At 39.4% G+C, this 11,799-nt stretch overlaps 1 protein-coding gene across 1 annotated transcript in view; it reads left to right on the plus strand.

Annotated features, from left to right (window-relative positions):
• LOC121377010 overlaps positions 1-10,502 on the plus strand; it is a 44,698-nt gene extending 34,196 nt beyond the window's left edge. Inside the window, exons 7-8 of the mRNA XM_041504846.1 lie at positions 4,706-4,763; positions 10,443-10,502. Of these exons, the coding sequence (XP_041360780.1) occupies positions 4,706-4,763; positions 10,443-10,487 (103 nt within the window). The 3' untranslated portion in view covers positions 10,488-10,502. The remainder of the gene's footprint in view (positions 1-4,705; positions 4,764-10,442) is intronic.
• Positions 10,503-11,799: the final 1,297 nt, after the last annotated feature.

Consider the following 11,799-nt stretch of genomic DNA (forward strand, 5'->3'; position numbering starts at 1 on the left):
TCAAGCATTGTCGAGCATCGGTTAGACAGCAGGCTGACCTGTTTGTGGCTGGTGAGCACATGCACTGCCATGTACGGCAAATAGGAGGCGCAGTGGTTGCGAAAATGACTGTAGACATGAAGTTGGCAGCGAAGAGTGATCCCTTCAGATCAGCAGGGAGTATCGTTGATCAGCTAGTCCAGGAACATTTAGGTCCGGCTCCCTGCCCAGCGCTGCCAACGCTCGATCGTCTAGTACACACAGCAAACTACTGTCGCCAGACCAGCCGGCCGAAGAATCCAACTGACTTGGAATTCGAGTTGAAAATGGAATTCATCCCAGACAACTTCTTAAAAGGTGACAAACAATTAAAACCTTGTTTGTACGTGAAGCTATAAGCCCTTAAAATATTTTTTAATTGCTATTTTTTAACTACTAAGTACTAAACCATTATAGACGGTTGATATAATTTATTGATTTACTTGATTTATTTTTTGTTCATTGTTAATTTATTTATTTTAATTGTTATTAATTTACTTTTAAAGAAGATGTCACTACTGGAAGAAAACGTCATTTGATCTTTTCAACAGATCAACAGCTGCAGCTGTTATCTAGATCCAAGTGCTGGTACGCAGACGGTACCTTCAAGCTTGTGAAGGAACCGTTCACGCAGCTCTTTAGCGTACATTCTTTCATCCCCCAAGTCCAGCTCTACCTGCTTGTGTCCCTGCTGCACAAAGAAGCCATCCACATCAGCAACCAGGTTCGACTGGTGTCAGACGGAAAGTTAAAGCGGATGCAGAAGAAGAAGTACCGCGACATGCAGGCTAAGACATTCAAGTATTTGGAGGAGTACGAACGTGGTGAGAGAAGTGCAGCCAGACTTCTCTGTGCTTGCTCCCGCTTGGTGTCTCCGGTATAATGTTTCATAAATGTACCTGGTCGTTTCAGTGCATACTTTAGTATTTAGTATATATCAAATAATCGTTAAAGTGTGCACTTATGACAAATAGTTGCGTAGTAACGTGTGACAACTTCACCAACATAAAAACGCTACACTGAGAAAATCCTGGCGATCTCGCCACAGCCTGAAAAAGTGAAATAATAAGAAATGTTACATTACATGATGAAACAAACCATAAATGTGTACTTTACGTGTATTTATTATAATAAACTGTAAACTGTAAACTTAAACAAGAAAAAACAAAATCGACACAGGGCGAGATCGCCAGGCTCCGTTGGAAAATCCTGGCGATCTCGCCCCGGCTTGCAAGTGAAATCGTCAGAAATGTAAACTACCAATATATTACATTTTACAACAAGAAAATCAAAACATGACTACTGCACATGTATTTACTTAATGAAGTAAACATAAAACAGCTTGTAACTTGAATATTGTTGAGTTATAATGTACTGGCGACTTCGCTAAACAGACATGCAACACGGAAGTAAATATGGCGATCTCGCCACAGCGTGTCCCAACACAAAACTAGTAGTATAAGTGGTATAACCCTGTAGTTTTGGCACAAAAACATGCTGATAATGACAGTAGATATATACTATAATATATGTTGTAATATATGTCTTCTAGCAAGTCTAATATGTATGATAACTTCGCCTAACGATGAAAATAAGTCCTGGCGAACTCGCCCGGGGCGACTTCGCCAGGGCGAGATCGACACGGGGCGAGATCGCCATACTCCGGTGGTAGTATCCACACTTTCTTCGTCACTGCTAACATATTGTTCGGCCTCTGGCAGAGAACACACGGTGGTAGTATCCACACTTTCTTCGTCACTGCTAACATCTTCTGATGATTGGGATGGCTCCCAAGTTCTTCAGAAGTTCCGAAGTTGGTCTGGTCCAGTTCAAAGATCCTTCCTCACAGGTTGGAACGCCGGCATCTGAGTCGGCCAACTCTTGAAATGTACAGTTGGACAGCTGCTTTGACTTGGCCAATATAACTAGAGGCAAGTCGTCGTCAGTGTCGACGTCACTGGCTGCACTAATAGCTACTTCAGAATCTTTGAACCCACATTTTGCGAAGCACTTCTGGATGGTGGATACTTCACGTGTTTCCATGCATTGTGGATCCAGTAGATGGCCTGCAGAATGTTGATTTCTTTCAGAAGCTGTGAACCACACTTGCTTGTATCCTTTTCTATGGCAGAGATCACGTGCTGTAGTTGTCTTTTCCGGTATGATGCCTTGGTCCATCGGTTACAATTTGGAAGTGGTATTTGCTGGCAGAAATACTAATTTCACATTACTGAGTTGAGTTGCAGGGTGAGATGGGGCGTTATTGACAAACAGTAACACTTTTCTTCCTTGTCGTCTCATCTTGCGGTTAAATCTCTGCAGCCACCAATCAAACAATCCGGTGTTCATCCATGCTTTCTTGTTGTTGGTGTATGTTACTGGTAGAGATTCTGGTGTTATGTTTTTAAAACAGCGTGGTTTCTTGCACTTTCCTATCATTAGAGGAACACATTTTTCTCCGGTCATACTTGCACATAGTGCCACGGTCAGTCTCTCCTTAGAGCGCTTACCGCCAGCACATTCATCACCTTTCACTTTAAGGGTTGCCTTTGTTGTATCCCTGTAAAACAGACCGGTCTCGTCCATATTAAAAATGTCCTTAGGAGCATACCCGTCACCCACCACTGGCAACTTTGACTTCCAGTCCTCAACTGCAGTGTCACTTACGTCACCTCGCTCCCCACTTAGTGTACCTGCGACGATGTTGTGCCTAATCCTGAATGAATCCAGCCACCCATTTGACGCTTTGAAACACGCTATTCCCAAATCTTCGACAAATTTTAACGCCTTCTCCTTAATCAGTGGACCGCTGACATTTATTCTACGAGCAGTGGCATCTTGGAACCATTTCCAAACCAACATGTTAATATCCTCATTGCCTGTAAGTTTTCTCTGCCTTTTTCTGTCAGAGGGCTGGTTGTTATCACAATCTGCCAACACCTCCGCTTTTCTCTTTAAAATGCCATCAATCTGAGTTCTACCCACCCCGAAATGTTCAGCAATTTTTCTAGCACTCAATTTGTCTTTCTATGATTTTTTAATGACCTCTACTCTCTGTTCCAACGTTAACGCGATCGGCTTACTGGGTTTAGGTGGCATTATGAAAATAAATATCAGAAATAAACTGCAGCAGTATTTAATTCCTTCTAGAGTTGACACGTTTAATTCCAGTTGTTTTAGGCTAGATATCCTCTGCGTTTAATGACCACCGCCGATGACTAGTACATGTGGTGCCAGTGGTTAGGTTTTTTGGGGCCATAGGGCGTAGGCGGTTTGGCCGTAGGTTTTTGTGAAAGTTCCGGTACCCCTTCTCGCCCCTTCCCCCCGTTCCTCCTGGTCACACCAAGGCCCGAAATACGACTGGTAATCTTTTAAAATAAATATTAAATTTAATATAACTTTTCTGTGGGTCGGGCTTACCCCCCTACCCTTCCCCTTGCCTCTGGGGACTAAATAATTATTATATATATATATATATATAAATTATAATGTTTTTTTTTTTTTTTTTTTTTTTTTTAAGACTTCCCCATTAAATTTGCGTTAATTTTAAATAATTATATAGGTGTCGGGTAGGGATTTCTGTATTTCTTTTGGGAACGCATTCAAAATTATTAATGTCGACATAATATATTTACTCTTTTTGACCTCCAGTTTAAAATTTCAAAATCTTATTATAGTTAGGTTTTTCCTTCCCTGAGTCAGACCACCGATTATATCGGAGGCTGGACTCGGGATAGGCGTGCTCAAAACCATAGAGGTATGTGAACACGTTTAAAACATATCTAATCTAATCTAATCTAATATGTATGTATGCATGTATGTATGTATGTACGTACAAATGCATGTATTAATATACTGATATATGAACATCTCTATATTATATGTATATCCGGTTTGACTATTACATAGATACTGACGCACTGGCGCAGGGGATGTGTGTGTGTGTGTGTGTGTGTGTGTATGTATGTATGTATGTATGTATGTATGTATGTATGTATATATATATATATATATATATGTGTGTGTGTGTGTGTGTGTGTGTGTGTGTGTGTATGTATGTATGTATGTATGTATTGATGTATTGATGTATGAATATCTATATATTGTATGTATGTCGAGGTTGACTGTTACATACATAGATATTAACGCACTAGCGCAGGGGATAATTAAATCCTTTCTGGCCTCACAAATTGTCCCATGCCGTTGCTGAAACTCGAACCGGTGGCACCGAATCGCCCGCAAATTGCAAGACTAATCACGATGTGTAAAACGGATGTTCTTTAACTCAACCACATGCATGGGACCTGCAATCTGCGCGGTCGATCCCGCTTATGTGCATGAAACAGTGGGCAGACCTGGTAGTGGCTAGTATGTATTGATATATGAATATCTATATATTGTATGTATTTCAGGTTGACTGTTACATACATAGACGTTAACGCACTGGCACAGGGGATAATTAAGTCCTTTCTGGCCTCACAAAATGTATGTTTTTTATGTATGTATATTGGTATGTTGGTATGTATGTATGTTGGTATGTATTTTGGTATGTCCAGATGGGGTGTATGGAGGAGACGGGAATGCGTATAATCGCCCGTCTTCTGATTTTGGACTTTCGCCAGAAAACTAAATGGAATCGTTCGATGTTGGGATGCATAACTTGGTCAGGTTGTTTGTCTTCTTGCAGGCCGCAGTTTTCTGTTACGATGAAGGAGATGGAAACCGTCAGAGACCAGTGGTTAAAAGTACGTAGTGTACCGAGTTGAGAACTATTGTACAGTCGTAGACTGCCGACACCACCTCGACTCATTCCGTGATTCTCCGGAATCTAACGTAATCGCTTAAAGGTTAATTTGATAATAAAAGTATGAAAGAGCTTAACGGTTTAAATATATTTAACTTTTAAAAGTATAGCCTGATACAAGGTGACATCATTTCAATGTTTCCATACGTACACATCGCAGAAATTAAACATATTACGTCACTATTCAATAGAAAATAATAAGGACTATGTCACTGTTCTTGTTCCTTTTTGTTTTAGCCAAAAAGCAATTTTGATGCAGAATTTTCAAACAATCTTGTCAAAACGTGTTTTATCTGGTTTTCACTTTACTTTATCATAATGTCAACATCTAATATGTGTCAGGTTTACCTAATATTTAGTATCCAGTAACCGACGATTAATTAGGAGATAACCACATGGAGTGTTTAGATTTGACAATAACACCCGCAAATCTAAACATTCCATATGGTTATGTCCATTGTAAACTGAATCGTTTTTCTACAGAACTAACTGTATATTTCACATTACTTGAAACACAAATACCTGGCTACAATCTAACAGTAGACCCGTAAATCGTCAACTTCGCCTGTTCCAATTGCTAATGACGTCACTTTCTAATGACGTCATTAGCTTTCTGGTTGTTATTGTCTATTTGATCCCGGAAAAAGCATGTAATTAACCAATCACAATACAGAACACACTCCAGTCAGTTTACACTTACTCAATATCCTCTAGTGGTGTCCTTGAACATAACAAACAATATTTTTACCTCTGCACTTAATAACCAAGGTCACTTTATGCATTGGTTTAAATAGTGTATAGCACATAACGCGTGTTCTTTTGTTCAATGACACCACTGTCAAACATTGATCCATTGGATGTCAAAATTGTGGTAAGTCGCAGCAATACATTGAAACATTGGTAAAAACTAAATACATACATACGTCATAGGTTACTACTGCAATGAATAGACAACCTTCACTCAGCGGTCACCTGCCATAAGCGGCCACCGTTTTCCCTCCCAAATATGTAAATTAACCTGTAATAAGCGGTCATATGTCTAACGCGGCCAGCGGCCACCTAAATCGGATCCCAAATCGCTAAACTACCTGCATTAAGCGGCCACTGTAAAAGTGTACTATTACATGTATATAAAAGGGATATTTTAACAACAGCGATAAGGTGCAGCAAATAACCGATCTTCACACCTTCAGGAATACTGGTACCCATTCAGACCCGACATCTCTACTGTGTATCAATTAAGAAAGTATGACTCCAATTGCATCCAATTGCCTCTGGGCGCTTGATATTTGTAGATTCACTTACTATAACAATACACCGCATGAAGTTGGAATTAAATAATTAAATGGAAAAAGAAAACAAACTTGTTGAGAACGGTTAATTAAATACATTCCATTTGCATTATTTCTGAAGGAGACGACATGTCAAAAACTGCGAAGCACACATCCGTTGATTAGCAGTACAGACTGTAATACAAGAAACAACAACAAATGTTTTAAAAACTATATGTGACAACCTGTACTCAGCGACCTCTTCTCCTAAGCGACCACTTTTATCTACTCCCTTGTGTGACCGCTTAAGACAGGTTTGACTGTACATGCAAACGAATTGACTATAGATACCCATAAACTAGTTCTAACCTAGAAGGTATAAACAATACTACAAATAATAATACATTTTAGTCTATTATTTGACAGATACGTTAGTTGTGCAGACCGGTCTCGGTAGCGTCGTGGTAGGCCATAGATCTACAGGCTGGTAGGTACTGGGTTCGGATCCCAGTCGAGGAATGGAATTTTTTATCCAGAAACCGACTCCAAACCCTGAGTGAGTGCTCCGCAAGGCTCAATGGGTGGTGTAAACCACTTGCACCGACCGGTGATCCATAACTGGTTCAACAAAGGCCATGGTTTGTGCTATCCTGCTTGTGGGAAGCGCAAATAAAAGATTCCTTGCTGCTAATCGGAAAGAGTAGCCCATGTAGTGGCGACAGCGGGTTTCCTTTCAAAATCTGTGTGGTCCTAAACCATATGTCTCACGCCATATAACCGCAAATAAAATGTGTTGAGTGCGTCGTTAAATAAGACATTTTTTTTTTTTTTAAGTTGTGCAGTATTAACATTATACACACTCAACATATAGATTTTTTTTTTAAACCCCCCCCCCCCCCCCCCCCCCCCCCCCCCCATATTCAGACAAGTAAACTGTTGTTTCAGGTTGTGTTCAAAGCTGTGGGGTCGATCCTAGACCGACCGCACATGCTGTATCCCGCCCGCTCTTACTGTTGAATAAATGAATGAATGAATGAATGAATGTTTAACGACACCTCGGCACAAAAATACATATTGGCTGCTCTTACTGTTGAATAAATGAATGAATGAATGAATGAATGTTTAAGGACACTTTGGCACAAACATACATATTGGCTGCTCTTACTGTTGAATAAATGAATGAATGAATGAATGAATGTTTAACGACACCTCGGCACAAACATACATATCGGCTGCTCTTACTGTTGAATAAATGAATGCATGGATGAATGAATGAATGAATGTTTAAGGACACTTTGGCACAAACATACATATCGGCTGCTCTTACTGTTGAATAAATGAATGAATGAATGAATGAATGTTTAACGACACCTCGGCACAAACATACATATCGGCTGCTCTTACTGTCGAATACATGAATGAATGAATGAATTAATGTTTAACGACACCTCGGCACAAACATACATATCGGCTGCTCTTACTGTTGAATAAATGAATGCATGAATGAATAAATGTTTAACGACACCTCGGCACAAACATACATATCGGCTGCTCTTACTGTTGAATACATGAATGAATGAATGAATGAATGTTTAACGACATCTCGGCACAAATATACATATCAGCTGCTCTTACTGTTGAATAAATGAATAATGAATGAATGTTTAACGACACTTTGGCCCAAACATACATATCGGCTGCTCTTACTGTTGAATACATGAATGAATGAATGAATGAATGAATGTTTAACGACATCTCGGCACAAACATACATATCAGCTGCTCTTACTGTTGAATAAATGAATAATGAATGAATGTTCAAGGACACCTCGGCACAAACATACATATCAGCTGCTCTTACTGTCGAATAAATGAATGAATGGATGTTTAACGACACCTCGGCACAAACATACATATCGGCTGCTCTTACTGTTGAATAAATGAATGAATGGATGTTTAACGACACCTCGGCACAAACATACATATCGGCTGCTCTTACTGTTGAATACATGAATGAATGAATGAATGCATGTTTAACGACACCTCGGTACAAACATACATATCGGCTGCTCTTACTGTTGAATAAATGAATGAATGGATGTTTAACGACACCTCGGCACAAACATACATATCGGCTGCTCTTACTGTTGAATACATGAATGAATGAATGAATTAATGTTTAACGACACCTCGGCACAAACATACATATCGGCTGCTCTTACTGTTGAATAAATGAATGAATGGATGTTTAACGACACCTCGGCACAAACATACATATCGGCTGCTCTTACTGTTGAATACATGAATGAATGAATGAATGCATGTTTAACGACACCTCGGCACAAACATACATATCGGCTGCTCTTACTGTTGAATAAATGAATGAATGGAATGTTTAACGACACCTCGGCACAAACATACATATCGGCTGCTCTTACTGTTGAATACATGAATGAATGAATGAATGCATGTTTAACGACACCTCGGCACAAACATACATATCGGCTGCTCTTACTGTTGAATAAATGAATGAATGAATGAATGAATGTTTAACGACACTGTGACGGTACATGCTCTTAATTTCTTTTCGCCTGTGGCGATATTAATTGTTTTAAAAGGCTGTGTGCAGTTCCAAATGCACTAAACCCAGATGGGCAACTTGTTACGTGATACCTTTGCGCGACGGTCATCGAGCTTTTCTAATACACACCCAGCGCAGGTGTGGAGGCCATGTGGCTAGTAGTTACGTAATATCTCCGGTAGTGCTGTTTATGGCCAGGGGATTGCTCGCGGATGGCGACAGCCAGTCTGACGATCAGAGAAAAATGTGCCGACGTGGTGGTTGTGGAAAATCCACATGATACGTGAGGTACCGCTTTGTACCCCCAGGCGATATTCGCTGTCTCGGAGAGTTTTGAATAAATAGCTAGGATTTAGAGATATCTAGGAGAAACATTTTTGGAAGTATCCAGAGGCAAGGTCGTCGTCCACTGAACGATCTATATTAGTTCAGACGGGACTTTGGTAAATATATATTTTCTGCTCTGTTGTATAACCTTGATGTGATTGATGTGACTTTAAATATTTAGGCTCACTGTCCTAAATAATTATAAAAAGCTTAACCAGTCATCCTAGAGGACCTAGGTAAACTGTAGGTTATTGTCTTTATTGTGATAGGTACCAGTATTAATTCTGTGTTACAAGGTTACTGAATGAGTAGTTAAGGGTTAATTAAAAATTAACCAGTTAGGAATAGAGTGGTAATTCCTTTATTAATTAAGTTCCCCTAGAAACGTTTCTCCATTATCACACGTGTGTGTGTTAGCGTTTCTCAATTATCACACGTGCGGGTGTTGTGTCACGGTGAAGTGATTAGCAGATTGTGTAAACCAGACACCTAGAGATTAACTAATTAAGTGATCAGTTCTGGGTTGTTATTATTATTGTTGTTATTAATTAACTACTGCGGCAGTACATTTGTCAGCGTAGGTTAATACAGATTCCAAAGTGTATTGTGTTTTGTTGTGTTTTCTAGTGCTATAATAATATATACTTTATATAAGATCTTATCTCTGATCATACCTAGACGAGCCATACGAGGGTTTAACCGCCGTTACAGAGAGATCTAATAGATATACAGTTAGGAGAGATATTTTGATAACCGTGTTTCATTCAGTTACGGGTATTATAAAATCCCCGTGACAGACACCTCGGCACAAATATACATATCGGCTGCTCTTACTGTTGAAGACGACTAATTACAGGTCGTGATAAAATGTAGCCGTTTCACAGAAGAAGAGAAATATTCTATTTTACAAACTTGAAACCCAGTGTTTACTGAATTAAATGATATGAGGGTGGATATGTACTCCTCTCTCCAAATGATATTGTGCCATTAGTAGGCTAATATTTTTATATGAGATGTTTGAAGGAACACGTTTCTTACTTTCAATCTTCAGATCTGCAAGCTGACAGTATTATATTTGTTTACAGAGTGTATCTGTTGTATTTACATATTTCTCAACTGAAAGTAAAAATGGTGGATTGATTGACTGATTCATTGATTGGTTGGTTGTATGGTTGATTGGCGATTGATTGACTGGTTGGTCGCTTGGCTGGATGGTTGCTTGGTTGCTAGGATGGATGGTTGGTATGTAAATGTTTATATACCGGCCTCAACGGAGCAGGGGTTAGCCCATCTGGTGTATCGCGTGTAAAACTAGTAGTTACTGACTTCGCATCTCGGTATGGGTTTCCCCAACCAGAGCGACATTAATCTTTTTTTCTTTTCTATTTTCATTTGTTTTTGTTTTTATCTTTGCGTTATTTTCTTTCTCTTTTTGTTTCCAGTTACAGGAACAAATACAACGTCTGAAGACTCAAAAGATGGAATAAACTTGTGAAACAGTGTTCATAAAGTATGTTTTTGTTTAACGACATCACTATTACAGTACGTTTTACAAATTTCTCAAATGAAAGTAAAAATGGAGGGTTCAGTGATTGTTTAAGTGATTGGTTGGTATTATAGTTGATTGGCGATTGACTGATTGACTGGTTGGTTGGTTGGATAGTTGTTTGGTTGCTTGGATGGATGGTTGACTGAATAGTTGCTTGGTTGCTTGGATGGATGTTTGGCTGGATAGTTGTTGGTTGCTTGGATGGATGGTTGACAGAATAGATGCTTGGTTGCTTGGATGGATGTTTGGCTGGATAGTCGCTTGGTTGCTTGGATGGATGGTTGGCTGAATAGTCGCTTGGTTGCTTGGATGGATGTTTGGCTGGATAGTCGCTTGGTTGCTTGGATGGATGTTTGGCCGGATAGTCGCTTGGTTACTTGGATGGATGTTTGGCTGGATAGTTGTTCGGTTGCTTGGATGGATGGTTGAATGAATAGTTGCTTGGTTGCTTGGATGGATGTTTGGCTGGATAGTTGTTTGGTTGCTTGGATGGATGGTTGACTGAATAGTTGCTTGGTTGCTTGGATGGATGTTTGGCTGGATAGTTGTTCGGTTGCTTGGATGGATGGTTGACTGAATAGTTGCTTGGATTGATGTTTGGCTGGATAGTCGCTTGGTTGCTTGGATGGATGGTTGGCTGAATAGTTGCTTGGTTGCTTGGTTGGATGGTTGGTATGTAAATATCTATATACCGGTTTCGACGGAATAGGGGTTAGCCGATCTGGTGTATCGTGTGTAAAGCTAGTAGTTACTCGCTTCGTGACCGACGAGATGAAATAAACTTGTGAAACAGTGTTCATAAAGTTAGTTTTTGTTTAACGACATCATTATTATAACACATTTTAAAAAATAATCATTGGCTGTTGGATGTCAAATATTTTGTATTTTTGACATTTTATTTTCTAGAGGAAACACACTATATTTTTTCATTAGTATCAAGGAATCTTTCATATGCACAATACCACAGACAGGATAGCACATGCCACGTATTTTGATATACCAGTCGTGATGCACTAGCTGAATCGACAAATAAACCAAATAGGGTATCGACCCTATAGTCAGAACGCGCATCGCACGAGCGGTTCATCATTGGGCAACGTATCCTCTCCTCCCCCCCCCCCAAAAAAAAAAAAAAAACAACAAAAAAAAAAAAAAACAATAATAATAATAATAATAATAATAATAATAATAATAATAAATTTGTAAAAAAATAATAAGTATTCATTCGTGTAGTGTTGATTTCGACCTAT

Source organism: Gigantopelta aegis, chromosome 7 (assembly GCF_016097555.1).
Source record: "Gigantopelta aegis isolate Gae_Host chromosome 7, Gae_host_genome, whole genome shotgun sequence".
In the NCBI taxonomy this organism is placed as follows: Eukaryota; Metazoa; Mollusca; class Gastropoda; order Neomphalida; family Peltospiridae; genus Gigantopelta; species Gigantopelta aegis.